The sequence below is a fragment of the Panthera tigris genome, chromosome E2 (genome assembly GCF_018350195.1).
Source record: "Panthera tigris isolate Pti1 chromosome E2, P.tigris_Pti1_mat1.1, whole genome shotgun sequence".
In the NCBI taxonomy this organism is placed as follows: domain Eukaryota; kingdom Metazoa; phylum Chordata; class Mammalia; order Carnivora; family Felidae; genus Panthera; species Panthera tigris.
Genome location: NC_056674.1, coordinates 32,912,491 through 32,934,144, shown reverse-complemented (window position 1 = coordinate 32,934,144; position 21,654 = coordinate 32,912,491). Strand labels below are relative to the sequence as shown.

At 43.0% G+C, this 21,654-nt stretch overlaps 1 protein-coding gene across 1 annotated transcript in view; it reads left to right on the top strand.

Moving 5' to 3' along the window:
* Window positions 1-14,209, top strand: part of CES5A (carboxylesterase 5A) — a 28,659-nt gene extending 14,450 nt beyond the window's left edge. Inside the window, 5 exon segments of the mRNA XM_042970186.1 lie at window positions 1,054-1,201; window positions 10,871-11,020; window positions 13,593-13,665; window positions 13,755-13,882; window positions 13,885-14,209. Coding sequence (XP_042826120.1) covers window positions 1,054-1,201; window positions 10,871-11,020; window positions 13,593-13,665; window positions 13,755-13,882; window positions 13,885-14,108 — 723 coding nt within the window. The 3' untranslated portion in view covers window positions 14,109-14,209.
* The last annotated feature ends 7,445 nt before the right edge of the window (window positions 14,210-21,654 follow it).

The following is a 21,654-nucleotide window of genomic DNA, read 5'->3' as shown; positions in this document are numbered from 1 at the left end:
AGCATCCGGACCCTCCTTGGGTACCGTGAGCACCTAGGGGTCTGCTGGTCACGTGGTCCAAGTCAGAGACACTTGCACCAGAGCCTGGACTTGCTCTGGGCCTGATTAAAAACACTCAGCCTTCAGAGGACCTGATGAACAAGTCTGAGTGTGCTGTATACTGCCTCCAAATTCCAGAGAAACATCTGCAGGACCATGCTTGTTTTCATGTTGGGGGGTGGGGATGGTGGCTGAGGTGCCATAACTTATCCCAGCATTCCCTAGACCCCCCAGATCCCCGAGAACATCATTGATGTGGCAGACCCTGAATCTTCATGAAGTTTACGTTGCATCCTCTGGCATTTGCGCTGGGGGCAAGTTGAGGGATCGAAGACTGGGAGGCAGCCCAGTGTCGGGTCAAGAAGTCAGGGAATTGCCCCGTTAAGGGTTTTGGCAATAGGTGTTGAGGGAAACCAATAGAGCAGAAGACCTGCTCTGTGCCAGACAGCATGTTTCTTTCTTCATATCTCATGCGATCCCCAGCACGGCCCGTTTTTTATAGATGAGGGAACTCCAAGAGAGCAACTAGCTCGAATCAGCAAAGGACTGGAGGCAGTGCTACTACCTGAAGCCGGCCTCCTGGGTGTGGGACCTGTGTTGGCACAAAGGTCTACACTCAGAAGAGTTCTACACTTGATTGAATGCTATGTTGTCACCATCTTGAAATTGGTATCATTTTGAACAACGTTGCCCTGCAAACCATGTTGCCAGTTCTGGCCAGGGGTGGCCGTTTCTGGAGCATCTCAGAGAGGCATGTGCACGGTGATTAGTAGCATGAAATTTGGCTGCAAGTGAAAGAATGGCTGTACCAGTTTGGACAACCCCTTAACCTCTCTAAGCCTCAGTGCCCTCATCTGTGAAAGGGGGCTAATTTTGATATTTGCATCATGGGATCACTGTGTGCATTAAACGAGGCGATGCATGTAAAGACCTCAGAATCACGTCTGCCCAGGCAAACGCTTGACGTGTTGGATGTTGCTGACCTGGATCTCCTGTGGCCATGATTTCTTACAGCAGATCCCCACCCAGTATTTGCACCTTGTGGCTGATCATTACTTCTACAACAAGCACTCCCCGGTTGAAATACGAGATAGTTTTCTGGACTTGCTTGGAGATGTGCTCTTTGTGGTCCCTGGGGTGGTCACAGCTCGACATCATAGAGGTGAGTCTCTCAGCACTACCCCCGCTCCCGCCACAGCAGGGTCACAGCTCAGCAAGGCCAGTGGCTGCGGGAATTCTTGTTGCCTGATGACTGGCCCTGCTCCACCCTTCTGTTCCCTCAGTTAGAGGGAGTTCCCAAGGATGTCTGGGATACAACCCTGCAGGCTGACCTTTGCAATTGCCGTGCCTTTCAGAGTTCAGGGATGCTGATCAGTTTTTGTTGTTTCTGTTTCTCCTCCTTCGTCAGGACCATCCAGAAAATTCCCACCTCCCCATAATTTTATTTCCCACATTCCTTTCTCTGAAAGTGTCTTCCCAAACATTTTAGGTATCAGCAGTAGCGGGGCAATCAGAAAGGGAGTGTTACTTGTGGCGACACAAACCTTGTTTCCCTCCTTACCCCTGCCCTGCCCTTATTCTCTCTCCATCTCTCTCTCTCTCTCTCTCTCTCTCTCTCTCTCTCTCTCTTCCATTCCCCTTTCCTTCTGTTTCCACAATTTTTTATCAAGAGCCTACTACGTTCCTGACAGTATTCTGGGCCCTGAGGATACATCAGTGAACAAAACAAAGACACCATGTAACTCACATTCTGGTTGGGGACACTAACAAACAAGTCAAGATAGAATATATATGTGTTAGATGGTAATATAAGTAAAAAAACACAGGGTGGGGGATAGCAGTGGCAGGGAACTATAGGATTCTGTATCAAAAGGTCTGCAAAGGTGACAAGGGAATGAGGACCAAGAACGGACTCTTGAATTTGGGAACACAGAGGTCACTGGTGACCTTGACAGGAACTATTGTGATAGGATGATGGGAGTAAAAGCCTGGTTAAAACGGATTCAAGAGAAAATGAGCAAACTGATCTCCAGAGAATACAATCCCAATCTCAAACTTTCACCAGTGGTTTTGGAGAAATGAATGAACTGACTCGAAAAATTTACATGGAAATGCAAGGATAGCCAAAACAATCTTGAACAAGAACACCAAAGTTAGTGGACTTACAAGTTATCTGATTTCAAGTGTTATTTTTGAGTACAGTCATTAAGAAAGTCTGGTACTGGCTGAAGAATAGACACATAGAACAGAGTGGAGAGTCCAGAAAATCTACAGTTAACCAGTTTTTGACAGAGGTGCTAAGATAAGTCAATGGAGAAAGGAAATTCTGTTCAAAAAACAGAGCTGAAATGACTGGATATCTATGTAGAAAAAGTGAGCCTCAACCCTCTAACTCACACTATACACAAAAATCAATGTGAGTTGAGTTGTAGACCCAAATGCAAAAGCTTAACTTGTACTTAAGCAAAATAAACTTTTCAAAAAACACTATTAACAATGTTAGCAAAAGTGGTGGAGGAGGAAAGTCCAAAATCTGTCCCACCACAAAAGCAGTGAATAAATTGGCATGTACTGTCAGAATCAATTTTACCAGAACTCTGGAAATAAATCAAGGGTGTATAGCAAGCAAATGAACATTTCATCAAAATATAGACCCTGGAGTCTCAGTGAGAGTGTTTGTGGCATGTTAACTTACTCTGCACCATTTCCTGCCACCAGCTAGGCAATGGCCTTAAAGACAGCAGCCCATATTTATAGTCTAGCCTGCTAGTACTGGAGGGAGGAAAAAGAACCTATTCTCAAAGACTTGTGGTTGTTTGCTTTGACCTATCTGGTGGCTCCCTAAACAACTAAGCTAAAAGGGCTTGCTTTTATTTCCCCTAACATAGAGCTTTCTCAGGGATTAGACACCTACCTGGAGGGCATTTTTCATGAACATTTAAAGGCAAATGCATTTGCTGATACCACTAGGGGCAAGGGATAACAGTTGGAATAAATAAGAGACAACACTTAGGAGGAAAAGCTGGGCAATGAGCTGCTCTGGGAATAAAGGATTGAGAAGCTCTCCATATACCTGGGAATTTAGAAGGCCTTGTGCATATTCAGAGTAGGGAGCATGCTCATAAAAGCCCTGAGATGGCCCTAAGCTGTTATATCTGGCTGACTTGGAGGCTATCCTCAAACAGAAAGTGAAAACTAAGTAAGAGTTGTAAACTGTCTGGCTGAGTGTTGAGGGATGTTCCAACACACACACAATGTCCATCTTCAAAGACTGGGAGATTTTGTTTGTTTGTCTTAGGCTTTTATGAAAACCTCAGCTGACCCATAAAATTATTAGTTGACCACTAAGAAAACAGGAGAAAGACTTTGGTGGCTACACATGACCAAGAAACATTTATCTTTTTAATTTTTGTAATGTTTTATTTTATTTTTGAGAGAGAGACCGGGGGAGAGGCAGAGAGAGAGGGAGACACAGAATCCCAAGCAGGCTCCAGGCTCTGAACTGTCAGCACAGAGCCCAACGCAGGGCTCAAACCCACAAACTGTGAGATCATGACCTGAGCTGAAGTCGGACGCTTAACCGACTGAGCCACCCAGGCATCCCAGTACAGAAACATTTCTAAACAAACAAACGACCACAACCACAACAAACAGTAACAACAAACCATGGAAAGGAGGTAGAATCTGATGTTCAGAGTTGCCACATTATAATATTCAAAATCTCCAGTTTTCAACAAAATATTACAAGGCATGCAAAGAAATGGGAAAGTATGGCCCACAGACAGGAAAATAATTAATAGAAACTGTCCCTGAAGAACCCCAGACATAGGATTTACTGAAGACTTTAAACCAACTATTAAACATGCTCAAATAGCTGAAGGAAACCACATATAAAAAATTAAAGGAAACCATGAGAATGATGTTTCACCACATACAGAAGCAGTAAAGAGAGAATTTATAAAATTATAAAAAGGACCAAATAGATATTCTGGCATTGAAAAATACAACTGGAATGGAAAATTCACTAGAGGGACTCCACAGCAGATTTGAACATAGAGAAGAAAGAAACAGAGAACTTGGACACAAATCCATTGAGATCACCCAATGTGAGGATCAGAAAGAAAAAGGAATGAAGAAAAGTAAACAGAGCTCAAGAGGCCTGTGGAACACCATTAAACATCTCAACATATGCATGATAGGACTTCCAGAAGGAGAGGAGAGAAAAAGAGGTAAAAATAATATTAAAAAAGTAATTATCAAAATGTCTCAAATTTGATGAAAGATGTAAATATTCATGTACATGAATTTCAGTGACTCCCAAGTAGGAGGAAACTCAAAGAAATGTATGTAGAGATATATTACAATCAATCAAAAACCAAAACCAGAAATTCCTGAAAAAGGTAAGAGAGAATAGACTGATCATGTACAAAGTAGTTTCAATAAGATTAACAGCTGATTTCTCAACAGAAACCACAGAGGCCAGAATGGCATATTCAAAGTGATGAACTAATAATTACTATTATAACTAATAATTATAATAATAATAAAGTGCCTGCCAACCAAGATTTCCATATCTGTCAAAACTATCTTGAAAAATGAAGGAGTAATCAAGACATTGCCAGATAAACAAAACCTGAGAGATTTTGTCACTAGTAAACCTGCCTGATAAGAAATGATAAAGGGAGTCCCTAAGGCTGAAATGAAAGGACACTAGACAGTATCTGAAACCCACAAGAAGAAAAAAGAGCACCACTGAAGGTACTCACATCACTTATGTTTACTTGTAGAAGTCAGTATTAATTCATTTTTGGTTCTCTAATGTCTCTTTTCTTCCTATATGATTTAAAAGACAAGTGTAAAGAACAATAATTTTAAATCTATGTTTTGACATACAGTGCATCAGGGTGCAATTTGTGACAACAACAACATAAAGGCACAGAGCTATAAAGGAGGAAAGTTTTTGTATACCATTGAGACAAAGTTGCTATTCATTTGAAATACATTATTTTAAATTAGGATGTTAATTATAATCCCCAGAACAACCACTTAGAAAATAACTACAAATATGTAGAGTAAAAGAAACAAGAGGGAATCAAACTGGTACACTAGAAAATATTATCTAACACAAAAGAAAGTAGTAATGGAAGAATTGAAGAATAAAAAATATATGACATATTGAAGAACAAATAGTAAAATGGCAGAAATAAATCCTTCCTAATCAGTAATTCCACTAAATATAAATGGATTCTCTCAAAAGGCAGAGATTGCAGAATGAACGGATTATAAAAACAGAGTCCAACCGTATGCTGTTCTAAAAGAGACTCACTTTAGAAATAAAGATACAAATAGTTTGGAAGTAACAATGGATTCTTGGATATAATGCCAAAAGCGTAATGAAAAAAGAAAAAATAGATAAATTGGACTTCATAAAAATTAAAAATTATTGTGCATCAAAGCACAATATAAAGGAAGTGAAAAGACAACCCACAGAATGGGAGAAGATATTTACAAATCATATACAGTAAAACCTTGGATTGAGAGCAACTTGTTCTGCGAGTGTTCCACAAGACAAGCAAACATTTCTAATAAAATTTAACTTGATAAATGAGCAATGTCTTGCAATACAAATAGTACATGACACCAAACATCACATGATCACAGCTGAGCCTGATTCTTCTCTCTCTCTCTCTCTCTCTCTCTCTTGCTGTGGGATTGTGGGTGATCGTCTCCCATGCTCAGATGCTCAGTCTCAGGCCAGAGTGTTTGGCAGAAATCAGTGATTTTTCAAAACATTGGAAGGTGCCTACAACTGGCACTAGTATATTTTTTGTCCCTTCAAAGCACCTATGGACAGTCCTTTGCTTTTCCATACAAGAGTAAGCTTAGGAATGCTTTGCTTCATTCTAGGTCAGGCTGCCTGAGATATAGACCCTTTCCTCTGCTGCCTTGCCAGTTACATTAAATACAGTATAAGACAAGAGTTTATTAATATTGTGCTGTAGTCAACATCTGTGTGAACATAGACAATGGTCCCCATGCAGAAAAATGTTGAAAGGAAAGGCAGTAAGAAGGAGATGATTATGGTGGAAGTTAAGGAAATCATTGAGAGGTCAGAATGAGGTATGTGGGTGGCCGAAATTGCAAGATTTTATAGGAAATCTACATTGAGCATTTGCACAATATTAAAGCAGAAACAAGAAATAAGGGGGCTAGATGCACCAAAAGGAGTCAGGAGAATATCAAAGCAATGGCCACGTGTTCTGGAAGATGTAGAAAAGTTGCTTCTGGTTTGGATAAATGGGAAGCAACTAGCAGGTGATACTGTGACCAAGAACTTTATCTATGAAACGGCAAATGCCTTGTACGCTGACCTCATAAGTAAACTGCCAGGTACATCAACAGAAAATGAAAAAGTCTTCAAGGCAGGCAGGGGTTGGTTTGATAACTTTAAGAGGACAAGTGGCATCCGTAGTGTTGTGAGGCATGGAGAGGCTTTGAGTTCGGATGCTAAAGCAGCTGACGCGTTCACTACCGAGTTCAAGAAGCTCATGGTTTCCGAGTGTTACCTGCCAGAGTAAGTTTTTAACTGTGATGAGATGGGGCTGTTTTGGAAAAAGATGCCAAAGAGGACCTACATTACAGAAGAAGGGAATGCAATGCCCAGTCACAAGCCCGTGAAAGACCATCTCCCCCTCTTGTTTTGTAATAACGCAGGCTAGAGTTTTAAAGTCAAACACCTGCTCGTGTATCATTCCACGAATTCACAAACCTTCAAGAAATGCAAGGTGCAGACAAGCCAGTTAAACGTTGTATGGAGGTCCAACAGGAAGGCTTGGGTCACTCATAGCTTGTTCACTGAGTAGCTCAACGAGGGCTTCAGTCCTGCGGTGAAGAAATACCTTTTTAAAATAATCTGCCACTCAAAGCTTTGCTGATTATGGATAACGCTCCTGCTCATCCTCCAGGCTTTGAGGACGACTTACTGGAGGAATTCGAGTTCCTTAAGGTCAAGTTCCTTCCTCCCAACACCACTCCAATCCTCCAGCTCATGGATCAGCAGGTCATTTCAAACTTTGAAAGGCTTTACACCAAAGCACTATTTCAGCAATGCCTTGAGGTAACTGAAGGAACAAACCTTACCCTCTGAGCATTTTGGAAAAATCATTTCCACATCGTGAGCTGCCTCAAGATCATCGATAAAGCCTGGGATGGGGTCACCAAGAGGACCCTCAGTTCTGCTTGGAGAAAACTGTGGCCTAACTGCCTTCTTGCACATGACTTGGAGGGGCTTGCTCGTGAACAGGAGCCGTCAGTTGGCCATGTTTGCGGGGAAGTCCATGGGACTGGAGGTGAATGAGGACAATATTCAAGAGCTGGTGGAGACACATGGCCAGGAGCTGACCACCGACGAACTGAAGGATCTGCATCACGAGCAACAACAAGAGGTTATGGAGGGGATCTCGTTGGCAGAGGAGGAGAAAAAGGCAGAGGAATCCCTCACTTCCAATGAGATTAGGGAGACATGTAAAATGTGGGAAACAGTGAAACATTTTGTAGAAAAGCACCATCCAAATAAGGCTGCAGGTGTGCGAGTGATGGATCTATTTAATGACAATGCAATGTCATATTTCTGTGAAGTCCTCAAAAGGAGGCAAAAGCAAGTGTCATTGGATGGGTTCCTTATTAAAGCTGCATGAAAAGAAAACGATTCCACTGAGCCAATGGATAGCAATGATTCTAATAGCGATAGTGAAATTCTTCCTACACAATAACCCTCCTCTAGTCTCCCTCACATCAGCCGTGAAGGTTTTCAAAGGTAAGTGCAGGTTACTTTGCTTATTTTTCTTTCTATTTTGTATTTTCTTTATTATTTTGTATTATATTATAGTATTGTAATCATTTTTGTGTGAGTATTTTTGGGTTGTGGAATGAATCATCTGAGTTTCCATTATTTTTTATGGGGAAATTTACTTTGATATACAAGTGCTTTGGATTACAAGCATGTTCCAGGACAAATTATGCTCACCAACCAAGGTTTTACTGTATATGATAAGGGTCTGTTATTCGGAATATATGAAGGACTCAACAAAAAGCCCAAATAACTCAATTCAAAAATGGGCAAAGAACTGAATGGACATCTCTCTAAAATAGATATACAAATGACTAATGAGCACATGAAAGGGTGATCAACATTATTAGCCATCAGGGAAGGCAAGTCAGATCAAGTCACAGTAACATATCACTTCATAACCGCACCACAGTTGCTGCAATAAAAGAACAAATAAACAAACAAAACCCAGAAAACCACAATGTTATTGAGAATGTGGAGAAACTGGAACTCTCATATACAGCTGGTGGGAACGGTAAATGGTACATGCAAATGTGGAAAGATGGTTTGCCTGTTCCTCAAAAACTTAAACATAAAATTACCTTATAACTCAGCAGTTCCACTCTAGGGATACACCCAAGATAACTGAAAACAATAGTGTGACATGAATGTTCACAGCAGCCTTCTTCAGAGAGATCAAACAGTGGTAACAACGCCAAAGGTCCATCAGCCCATGAAAGGATAAACAAAATGTGGTGTCTATATACAATGGATTATTATGTGGCCATAGTGAGAAATGAAATGCTGATACACGCTACAACATTGTTGCACTATGAAAACATGCTAAGTGAAAGAAGCCAGACACAAAAGGCCACATGTGTGATTCCATTTATATAAAATGTCCGAATTGGCAAATCCATAGAGACAGAAAGCAGTCTCCGAAGGAAGGGCAAATGGGGAGGGACTGCATAAAGGCTTCTGTTTGGGGTGCTGAAAGTGTTCTGGACCTAGATAGTGGTGATGGTTGCACAACATTCCGAACCTACTAAAAGCCACTGATTTGCACACTTAGAAATGGTTACAGTGGTGAATTTTACATTACGTGTATTTTACATTAAAAGAAAAAAAAAAAAAAACCCAGAGCGCTGTTACAAAAATGAAGAGGCAAGCCACAGACTGGACCAAAATATTCACAACATAATTGTCTGACAAAAAAATTCATATCCAGAATGTGAGAACTCTTACAATTCAATAACGAAGAGACAAACAATCCAATTACAAATGGATAAAAGGCTTGAAGGGGTACTTCACAAAACAAGATATCTGAAGGCTGAAAAGGTGCTCAACGTTATTAGTCATCAGGAAAATGCAAAATAAACTTCAAATGAGGAGACCATTTACACCTCTGGAACGGCTAATATCTGACTCTTGGTTTTGTCTCAGGTCATGATCTCACAGTTCGTGAGTTTGAGCCCCACATTGGGCTTGCACTAACAGTGTGGAGCCTGCTTGGGGTTCTCTTTCTCCCTCTTTCTCTGCCCTTCTGTGCTCTCTCTCTCTCTTAAAATAAAATTTTTAAAAACTGAAAAAAAAAAAAACCCCACAAACTATATACCCAGAAGTATTCCACATCCAAGGATGTGGAATATTCAGAAGTGTCATATACTTCTGGAGAGAATGTAAAGTGACATAACCATTCTGGAAAGCTGTCAAGTTTCTTACACAGTTTAATGTACATCTACCCTGTTACTCAACCATTCTACTCTTAGATATTCACTGAAGAAAAGTGAAAGCATATGTCCTTACAAAAGACTTGTATACGGATATCCCTAGCGGCTTTAATCATAATACCACCAAACTAGAAAGAACCTAAAAGTCTATCATCAGACAAATGGATAAATACATTGTGATATATTAATGCAGTAGCATACTACTTGGTGATGAAAAAACAATCAACTACTGATACATGCAATAATGTGCATGAATCTCAAAAACATTACACTGAAGAAAAGAAGCCAGACACAAAAAAGTCTATATAATGTGTTATTCCGTTTACACGGAGGTCAAGGACAGGCGAAATTAATCTGTGGTGACAGGAATAAAAACATGGATTGTCTCTTGGTAGAGTGACTACAAAGACACACAAGGGAATTTTCCAGGGTGATAGAAACGGTCTGTATACCTGGGCATGGTGATGTCATGTCGTGAATGTCAGTGCATTTGTAAAATCTTATCAAACTGTGTAATTAAAATCTGCGTTTTTTATTGCCCGTAAATGATACTTCAGTTAATAGAGAGAAAGAAAGAGACAATGAGAGGAGAGGAAGCAGAGATGATGAGTAATGTCAGGTCTTGCTAGAAGGGATTTAGAGAGATAAGGCAGTAACCAGAAGGGAAACGGAGACCAAGAGTACGTGTGTTTGTGTGTGCCTGTGGGTGTGCATGTGTATGTGTGTGCATGTGCGTGTCGGTGCGTGTGTACGTTGCACATGTGTGTATGCATGTTAACGGGAGACTCTGGAAGCCTGTTGGCTACTGATGGCAGTGGTCCAGTAGAGAAAAATTGATGATGCAGGGAAGGAAGGGGGGATTACGAAGCAAAGGCCTTCAGCTGAAGAGAGATGAAACAATGTTGAAAGCAGGGAGTAACTTTGTTCGCTTTGTCTCCAGACAGCCGAACCAGAGTTAGTGACAAGAAGTCACAGGGAGGTAGGTCTTGGCTCAGTAAGAAAGGCTTTTAGAGAAGTAAAAAGCTATTGCCCTCTCAGACTGCCCGGAGGGGTGCTGAGCTCTTGCCACCAGGGGCGTAGGGGCTGCTGTGGCAGGAAGTGCTGGCCTCCGACAAAGAAGAAGGAAGTTAGCATGGTTCGAGTCACCTGCCTTCTCTCAGCCATCCCACCCGTGGGTCTGTGGAGCCAGGACCAGCCCGGGTGGGGACGCAGGGCCGCCCCTGCTCCGCTGCGCATGCGCACCGGCCGCAGGCCCTTTCCTGCCTCTCCACAGATGCTGGCGCACCTGTCTACTTCTATGAGTTTCAACACCGGCCCCAGTGCTTAAACGACACAAGGCCAGCTTTCGTGAAAGCCGATCACTCTGATGAAATCCGCTTCGTCTTTGGAGGTGCCTTCCTGAAAGGCGACATTGTCATGTTCGGTAAGAAACGGCTTCGGGGGCTTCTGTTCGCGCAGGGACTGGAGCTTGGGATGAGCTGGGGAAAGGCACTGTTAGCACGAAGTCCCTCAACCGCCCAATACTATGCAAGAGTCCAGAAGACTGGTGGGTTAGTATTTAATCTATGGTTAACAGACATAGCCATTCCCTGGAAAATGCCCTCCTCTTATTTTTAGGAAAAGGAGTTGCCAGCATTTGCTTGATAAGTGTTTCTCTTCATACTAAAGCCTAAAGGCGTGGGCCCTTGAGGGCACTCATGCAATCTAATTTTCTTGTTTTTAATTAGAACCTCTTTCTTCCTTCTCTCTGACCACTAGTCTCAACCCTCCTTGCCCTTTCTAGAATCACTGATGCTACCCAGGGCTTTAAAAGGAAAACAAACAAACAAACAAACAAACAAACAAACATGTTTTTCATAATTCCAGCCCAAAGTAGTGGGACCCAGGTGATCTAATGCAGATGCTTGCAAACTGTTGCTAGCAAGGTTTGCTCATTCATTCCTGAATTTATGACCTATTCAGTGCCTCAAATAAGAAGCCAGTCATATGAGGTTATCAGTAGAGAAAATATAGGAACTACACACTATAGATATCACTAAAATATTTTGTTTAAGAAATTGCACAACACAGGCTCGTAAGCAGTTCGCGCTGGCTTCTTGACAATGAGGACAGAGCCTCTGCCAGAGTATGCGCTCTGAGGTTTATTCATTATGTGATTTATTCATTCCCATCCTTGTAATACAGGTAATGACACAACTGCCTCCTACGTTGTCTTAAGGATTAAATGAAACAATTCTCATAAGGTATACAGTGAGTACTTAATAAATGTCCCTGTTACTATTACTCAGCAGCCATCACTGAGCTCATAACTGTGTGATGGGCACAGGAATCTCCAAATGGGAAAAAATGAACCGCATGTGTATCAAAGGCTAAATTCCTTAATATCTAAGGAGCTCTTGGGGCACCTGGGTGGCTCGGTTAACCATCTGACTGTTGATCTCAGCTCAGGTCTTGATCTCAGGGTCATGAGTTCAGGCCTCTCATTGGGCTCCACACTGGGCATGAAATCTACTTAAAAAATATAGATAGATAGAGGGGGCGCCTGGGTGGCTCAGTCGGTTAAGCGGCCGACTTCGGCTCAGGTCATGATCTTGCGGTCCGTGAGTTCGAGCCCCGCGTCAGGCTCTGTGCTGACAGCTCAGAGCCTGGAGCCTGTTTCGGATTCTGTGTCTCCCTCTCTCTGACCCTCCCCTGTTCATGCTCTGTCTCTCTCTGTCTCAAAAATAAATAAAGGTTAAAAAAAAAATTAAAAATAAAAAAAAATTAAAAAAAATATAGATAGATAGAGATAGAGAGATATATGGTATATATATCTATAAATATATATGGTACATAATATATATAAAGAACTCCTAAAATCAATGGGAAAAGAACAACCCAGTCAAACACTGGGCAATATATAAATAGTTTATGGAAGAAGAAACATGTGACTTTTAAGCGTGAAAATCCACTCGACCTCACCCATATCAAGAGGATTGAACTGTTAACCTTGACTGAGGAATTCTCTCTCAACTATCGAGGTTGGGGAGAGCGATACATTTTACATAATATATTTCAGCAGGTGTGGGGAGACAGACAACCTCATATATTAATGGAAAATTTAAAATGCAGATAGTCTTTACCCTAGCAGTTCAACTTCTAGAATTTTTTGCACAATTATATACAGGCAAAGGTTTAGGCACACACTGAAGCATTGTTTCCACCAGCAAAAGATTGGAAACGATGCAAAGATCCACCAAGAGAATATTGGATGCCTGAATTATATATTCATAGATAACTGAATATATACATACTTACGTGTTATACATTTATAGAACAATAAATGGCAATGAATGGAAGGTTTATAGACAACAGTGTGGGCCTATCTCCTGGATACAGTTTTAGTACAAAGAGAAAGACGCAGGATATATGTTCGTGTTATACTGGGTATGTAAAAAGGCATCTGCCAAAAGCCCTTGCACGAGGCTAGCCTGCCTTCGGAGGACACTCAAGAAGCTGGTAGCTATGGTTGCCTCTGAGGCTGGTAACTAACTGGGTGTCTGGAGGGAAGAGACAGGAGGGAAACTCGCTTTCGTTAGATACCCTGCCTGCATTTTGGATTTGTCCTTTGAGCAAGTATTACTTTCTCAAATAGAGAAATGCCATAATTAATTAATTGTTTGAGGGGGAGTGGTAGAAGGAGAGAGAGAGAGGTGGCCTCTGACCCTAGGAAACCTGCAGCCTCATGGGAATTTCTGGAAGAGCACTGGTGAGACAGGGAAGCTGTGTGATCTGCCTCCTCCATTTGGAAGCCAGGATCCCTCGGGCGAACCCTGGCGGCTCTAGGCCTCGGTATGTGCAGACACAAAATGAGCCCAACGATTGAGGATTGAACGGTGGGCCAGTGAGAGGATCCCAGTGGGAAGGGAGGTGTGAACGAGATTCAGCAGGCCCGAAGCACCTTGGGCTTCTGGCAAATCCGTGTGAGAGCCGGATTTTGTGATTGTCTCCTTCAGAAGGAGCCACCGAGGAGGAGAAATTGCTGAGCAGGAAGATGATGAGGCACTGGGCCAACTTTGCTCGGACCGGGTAAGTGAGCACCGCCTTGGTGCGGGCTTTCCCCACAGCCAGGTGTCTGGGGGTAGAAGTCTCACCCCCATCTCTGCCCTCACTTCCAGGAACCCTAACGGGGAAGGTGTGCCTCTGTGGCCAGCCTACACCCAGAGCGAGCAGTACCTGAAGCTGGATTTGAATGTGAGCGTGGGACAGACACTGAAGGAGCAAGAGGTGGAGTTTTGGACGGATACCTTCCCCTGATACCCTCCACTTCCACAGCCCTCCCCAGTCCTCCTTCTCCCTTACTCTCCCTTTCTCTGCTCCCTCCTGGCTTCTTCTCTTCTGCTCCATGGGAAGTTCTCTCTGTGCGATTTGGTTTTCCTTCTTCCACAACGTCACCCGCGATCCTTAGCTCCGTTTCTGTGTTGAGCTACTTCGTGGAATCAGCTGCTTTCACCGATGTTTTATGGTCTTGAGGGCGATTCTTAGGGGAATTCTTTTCAACATCAAACAATGCTACTGGCCTTGGAAGGCTACCGGATTTCTTCAATAAATCCCCGTGATGGCTGGCCTATTACTTGGTATCATAATGACCTTGTTAGTCAGATGAAACGAAATCAGAATGTAAAATAATGTACAAGGAACAGAATTTAATTCTGTGTTCAGAACATTCTCACAACCCCCAGCATTCAAGATGATGTGGACTTCCCATGAGAGAAGGTGTCTGTGTGTGTTGAGTGAAATGTGAGTGCTTCAGCTCCGATCCGGGGGAGTTTCAGCCACAAGCCAAACATGGATGTCCTGAACACCGATGGCCTGAACCGGATCTTTCCTCCAGCTCAGGAGATATGTGGGGGAGGGGTGGGGGAGGCCGGAGAGCCTCCTCCTCAGCAATGGAAACCAGACATCCTCCAAGGTCAGGGGCCCAGAAGTCAGACGCCAGGCAGTAAGGTCAGGTCAGGGAGATACTGAGGAGTAAAGATGTTTGATGGGACGGAGACTAATCCATCCTTCCATAAACCTATAACGGGTGCCTGATGTGTACTAGACATATCCCCACTGGAGCTACAGTGGTAAGCAAGACACGTTCGCCACCAGTGGTAAGCAAACAAACAGTAAGCAAACATTCACACAGGCGAATATCTGATGATAGAAATTTGATAAGTTCACCTAGGGAGAGTAAGGTGTTTTATTAAAGTGTAACGGGGGACCTAATTTAGGTGGAAGTCTTAGGAGGTTCCCTCTGGAGAAATGATATTGATCTTAAGAAAGGATGAATTAGAGTTAGCCAGTTGATACGTAGGGATGCATTTGTACCCTTGATATCCATATAATTCATATTAAAACCACACAATCCCTATTCTATTCATGTCATTTACCAGGGTAGTTAGTTTTTCCTTGTGATTGCTCCAAGAGTACGTATGTGCATAGAATAGGAGGGTTCCTGAAATGTCAGTAATGTAGAGTTCCTCTGGGTCAGAGATCTCCTAATCCTAGCCTGAGTTTGGCCCCAAGAAATGTTTTGTTCAGTCCACACATGTCAAAAACATTTTGGAATTGGTTTCCAGTTAATATGAAGTTTGGGGAATTGCACTTTGGAAGCCATGTGTCCAGCTTCTCCAGAGCAGAAGAAGAAGGTGAAAAAAAGGAGGTGGAGGTGGAAGAGGAGGAGCAAGAAGAAGAAATCTGGCGTCAGCGGAGCTGAATTCCCACATGGTAACCAGGGCTTCTGACAGCCCGCACATCACCTTTGAGCCAATTAGAAGGCATTCTTTCTTCAAAACCCTCCACAGACAGGCTCCCTCCAGGAAATCATCATTGATAAATAACTACGTCTATGATGTGAAAAATATCTCCTCTGAAGTAGTGCCCCTGTGCAGTGCACAACCTGCACAACTGTTCTCAATGACCCTGATAGAATAAATCTTCGGAACTGAGTAGAGTCTACCCCTTTACAAAGGCATGAGCTCTCAACTTTCTACAGTCCTCACCATTCCCCTTTGTCTTATGCCTGGTCCATTTCACTCATTGATATTACCTGGCCCCAGAAGGTGTTTAAGCCTGGGCCCCTGGCCTCTCATTTTACAGAAATCTATGGAGAAGTAAAGGAATTCATCCAAGGTCATTCAGTGAATTAGCAGCAAGTAAAAACCAGGCCTTGAGTCTCTTGTCTTTCCAGATCAGGACTCTCTGCCATGCTGCCTGCCTCCCTCAGCATATGGTGCAAATCTGTTGGATTGTTTCTGGCCTAGGTGGTTGTGGAAGGGGTAGATCAACAATCCTTGGGGCATTTTATGGTTCTAGGAAGAGGAACCAAGCCACACACAAGCAAGCTGGAAATTCAATTGCCTGTGCAGCTGCAGAAGGCTAATTTCTACATTGATATTTGGCTTAACTAACAGCTAGAAAACACCACTCAACTCATTTTTTAAAATACTATCATATTAAATGACATTACACTTATTTATATACTGCACACAGTCCCAGTATCCTCAAATATGATTCTAATTTTGGTAGGTGTCTTGCAAGAGGGAGCATATTTCCAACTCATCCAGATACAGGGCCCTCTTTCCTCCTTATTCCTGTCCACATGTGATCAGATGGTGTATTGAGTTAAAGTTGAAATATGAGTGTCAGTGGGCATCCTGCTTTTTTCATTTAATTCAGGATTTTCTATCAGAGGTGTAAGTAGAAGACTCACCCAGGGAGCTTTCCCAAAATTCCAGGGCCCAACCTACTCCCCCGTCCAACCAAACCAGAGACCTGTATTTTCATTTGTTGGGCATTTGATGCACACCCCTGGTTAAGAGCTGCTGAGTACTCACAGTGTGGTGGATGAATTCCAGGTTGCTAGAGGATCGTCAGACACTCAGCTTACATATCTGCCTGATGTGGCTACATCACAATCTCTAGCTGTTAGTCTGCTCCTGGACATTTATGGATATAATTTGGTAAGCAACTTTGGGAAGGAGTGCTTTTGCTTTTTTTTTTTTTTTTATTATTTATTTTGAGAGAGAGAGAGAGAGAGCAAGCAGGGGAGGGGCACAGAGAGAGGAAGACAGAAATCCAAGCAGGCGCCACGCTGTCAGCTCAGAACCCCATGTGGGGCTCGAACCCATGAACCGTAAGGTCATGACCTGGGCCTAAATCAAGAGTCAGACGCTTACCTGACCAAGCCACCCAGGCACCCCCGAGTACTTTTACTTTTTAAAATTATGTCTGGCATCTGGATTTGCAGCAGATGGACCCGGGAAAAGGCCCTGCCCTTTTTCAGTTGCTCTTATGGTCTACAAATGCACTTCCCCCAAAGGGTCCTTTCACTTCCTGCTCATCAACAGCACAGATACATGTATTTTGCAATCACCTCTGCTTTTCCATCAACATAAAAACAGAAAATTTAATTACTTTCTTACTGTAAATTAAACAACTTACTTTTTTACAGAAAATATATACTTTTTTCGAACAATCTTGGATCTGAATCACTAAATCAAATCAAATCAAATCGAACAAAACTCTGGAGACAAACCAAATATTTGCCTGTGAATTTCCTAATGTGCAGCAGAGGGCAGCATTATAAAAAGGGAAAAAAGTGCTTTCCTCCTCTGAGGCCCCTGGGGTGCTAGTGAGGTGATATTGCAGAACTTGGAAGAAAAAGAAAACCAAACGAAATAGTTAAGTTATAAACCAATACCATTTATCATTGTCCCTCTCCTCTGTAACACTTGGAAAGGGGAAAATTCCAACCCATTGCCTCAAAAGTCTAATTTCAATGACTGCACTCACAGGCAGAGCAGAGATTGGGGCCAGCAGGGTTTCTTCTTTCCTAAGTTTTATACTTTCCCATCAAGACCCCAGGAGCCTGCCTTAGATGGGCAGAAAGGTGTCCCTTTCCTGGTGTCTCCCTGTCCCTGCTCCTTTTCCCTCAAAGACCCTTTAGATTCCAGACCTTTCTGCCCAACCCCAAGGCCCAACTCCCAGCCCTGTGGCCCTGGCTACAGGTCACAAACAGGCAGAGGTGTGTGGGGGGGTGTGTTCTCATATCATGTATGACATTTATCCACATAGCATATGGTTATAGTTTTTTATCACTGCTGTAGAGTCGTTATTTGTGTGAATATGCCATAATTTACCCATTCTGCTATAGCGATGGGCATTTGGATAATTCCTAGTTTCAGGTTATTATGAAAAGAGTTGCCATGAATACTTCAGGACACACCTTTTAGTAACTACACCCATGCATTGCCCTTGGATATTTACCTAATAATGGCTTTGCTGGGTCACCAGGGTTGCATATGTCAACTTTAGTAGATACTCCTGTCATAAACCCCAAGTCTAACATTCTCTTTAGGACATCAAAGAGCAGGACGTGGGATGAAAAGCGAGAGATGGCTAATATCCAGGAAAAGACAAGAGCCCTGAATAAGGGTCCTTGCCCCATATTGATTAAGATTAGAAGGCTTACAAATGTGATGGGCGTGCACAAAGAGACAAAGAAACTGGGAACATTAACTTGGGGACGTGAGGGAAAAGGGGGGTTTTGAAGATATACGGTGTTTGGGGTTTGGGTCCATATAAAACAAAATCTTGGTGCCAGGCAGATGAGCAGATGTTTGTTAATGGCAGACAGGAGTCGCCGTGTCTGTTTATCTTAGCTAGCCTAGGGGATAAGACAGATAGGGCAAATTACCTCAGGGTTAACAAGGCACCTTTTCTTATGTGAACCATCTCCACTCTAGGCTGCTTCCCCTGCAGTGCAGCGGTCCATAGTCCAATTCACCTGTTTACTTAACTTTGCCCTTTCCTCCTGTGAAAGCAGCTTTTCTGTTATAGTACTAAATTGGGGGGCATTTTTGCCCTGCATGCCTAATTTTGTTTACCTCATATACCTTTGTATTGGGAGCCTTTGCGCCCGTTCCTATTTGGGGGCCTTTGCCCCTCCCTCTCTATTCTGGGAGCTTTGCACCCCTCTCTATTCTGGGGTGCCTTTGCACCTCCCTATTTTGGGGGTGCCAATCTTGTTTATCCAAACTTGGGTGTGAGCATTCTATGGCTTTGTATTTCTTTATGCCTTGTTAACCCATTGGTGTAAGCCCGGGAGATTCCTAAACTTATTCCCCACAACTCCAAAAAGCTTTCCAGAGTGGGTGCGCCCTCATACCAGCAGAGTAAAAAATTTCTAGCTGCTCCATATTGTCAATACTTGGTATTTTCTCAAGGATTCTTTCACTTTTATTCTTATTCATTACTGTATTTCCTTGCTTAGCTTTGCTGTAATGCAACAATTGATTTATAAAATTGCATTCCTGAAAATAAGTTACTCAATGGGAAAAGTGGACCACTGATGGTCAGTTAGTAATATAAAGGCAAGGACAACTTTGTCCACCACCATGGCCACTAGTTAGATGACCAGGCATTGACTTCATCAAGGGTCGTTTTTACTGCAGCCATTACCTTGAAACCTCAGGGAATGTCTTTTGACACTCAGATCTCTGGATGGAAAACCACACTATGTTGATGTTGCCAAGGCTCTTTTGATGCTGTCTTGTAAGCAAGTGATTGGATTCCCCAGATTCAACCCATTCTGGAACTGGCAGAGGCAGAGCACAGTAGGAACTTTGGTCTGGAGGTGGATCTCAGAGGGGACAGCCTCACCTCCATGTGCGTTGGGGGGGGGGGTGTATCTGCATTCCCGCTCTCACAGATACACAGTAGCTCTAAATCCAGAGGGTTTATCTACTGCTACATTTTAAATGTGTTTGTCCAGCTGGGGGGAGGGTTCCTCCTCATGCATCGGGTTTCCCTTTCTCTTCTCTAAAAGCAGTCGTCACTCCTCTGTCTACCTTCCTACTTCTAAAATGTTGACTGATGTCATTGTCTCTCCTCTTCCATTCTGTTTGTACACATGCTTGTGGACGTTATTTTTTGACCTTTTAGAAGAATATGGGGAGGGAGTGGAAATAAATGCAGCCACTGATCCTTCTTTAGTAGGAAGGGGAAAAATGCTTTTTAAAAATTTTTTTAAATGTTTTTATTTATTTTTGAGAGACAGAGAGACAGACAGAACATGAGTGGGAAAGGGGCAGAGAGAGAGGAGACACAGAATCTGAAGCAGGCTCCAGGCTCTGAGCCGTCAGCACAGATCCTGACATGGGACTTGAACCTAGAACCATGAGATCGTGACCTGAGCTGAAGTCGGATGCTTAACAGACTGAGCCACCCAGGCACCCTGGCAAGATGCTTTTTTATTAAACAATTAAAAATAGATATGTTTCTACATTTTTGACAGCCACACGGCATCCCATAATAGGAATACTTGATAAATTATTTAACCACTCACTATAATTGGTCATTCAAGTTATTTCACAGGTTTTACTACTGTTAGTATTACAGAGGTGAACCATTTGATGCATTCTCCTTTGGGCTCATTCATAATTATTCCTTGTTAGAGAATAACAAGAACGTGGAGATGCCCCTTTGAAGTGTTTGGATGGATTTTTCCAAATTGCCCCGAATAAAGCTTGTACTAGTTTATCACTCATAACAATGGTCCCTGTTTTTCCACACTTTTGTCAATATTTGGCACAAGCACTAACATAGTAGTGGTAGAAATCCTTGCCACTTTGATAGTGGCAATTTGAGTGTCTGCTTTTAATTTGCATGTCTTTTTTTAAGTTTATTTATTTATTTATTTGGAGCAAGACAGAGACAGTGCAAGTGGGGGAGGAGCAGAGAGAGAAGGATAGAGAGAATCCCAAGCAGGCTCCATGCTGCCAGTGCAGAGCCCGACAGGGGGCTTGAACTCATGAAACTGCGAGATCATGACCTGAGCTGAAACCGAGAGTTGGACACTCAACCGACTGAGCCACCCAGGTGCCAATTTCCATGTCTTGATGTTCGTGTTTATTGGTATGTTGAAATGACATTTTATAGGTGTATAGCTTCAAAGGCCCTTGGAATGTAGGTGATAAGATGAAGGGGGTTGACTCACTCATCCTTCCCTCCACCACAACCTTATGTTCACACCTGATGTGCTCCTGACCTGCTTCCATACAAAAACAAGTAGGCACAGAGCAGACAATGATTTGGGGATGGGGTTACATCTCCCCACCCCTAGCTGCCAACCAGCCCATTGGGCATCCTAAAGATTTCATGGCCCCCTGGACCTTCTAAAGTGAGTGCTGAAGGCCAGCCTTGGTAGATCCTGAGATTCGGGCAAACCATTGTGCAGTCCAGCATTTTGAAGAAGCTTATGTCACTATTCTTGCTGAGGCCTGTGGGAGCCCAAAGGCCAAGCTTTCTCACGCATGCAGAGAACTTAGCCTTCTCTGGAGAGCAGAACTCTCCTCCCACCCTTCTCTCATGCATGCAGAGAACTTAGCCTGCTCTGGAGAGCAGAACTCTCCTCCCACCCTTCTCTCATGCATGCAGAGAACTTAGCCTGCTCTGGAGAGCAGAACTCTCCTCCCACCCTTCTCTCATGCATGCAGAGAACTTAGCCTTCTCTGGAGAGCAGAACTCACCTCCAGCCCCTCCAGTGAATATTTAGGAGGAACCCTCTTGACCTCTCCAGTGGTTTGCCTGCTTCTGCCAGATTCTACTTTCAGAAACACCTTTTTTTTCTTGTCACTCCCAGAATTAAAGACTTTTGGTGGCTTCCTGTTGTTCAAGGTGAAATCCAGTTCTCCTTAGCTTGCCATTCAAGCCTTGTGACCTCCATTCACCCTTCTGGCCCAAATGTTCTCCTCAAGAGGCCCCCAAGTCTACCTTGCACCAGTGACCACGTGCTCTCTTCTCTGATACAACAAATCCTGTTCACCTCTTAATGCCCTCTACAATCAGAAAATCGTGGATGGTTTGGGCATTAATATATATAAACTCTAACAGAGCTCAGAGTAAGAAAACACACAAAACCCTTCTCTCACTCAAGGTCACTGTATCACCCAGATGTCTATTAATACAATCTGTAATAATTTGAGTTTGCTGGACCCTTTCCAGAAGAATTTAATTCAATCTTAACTTTCT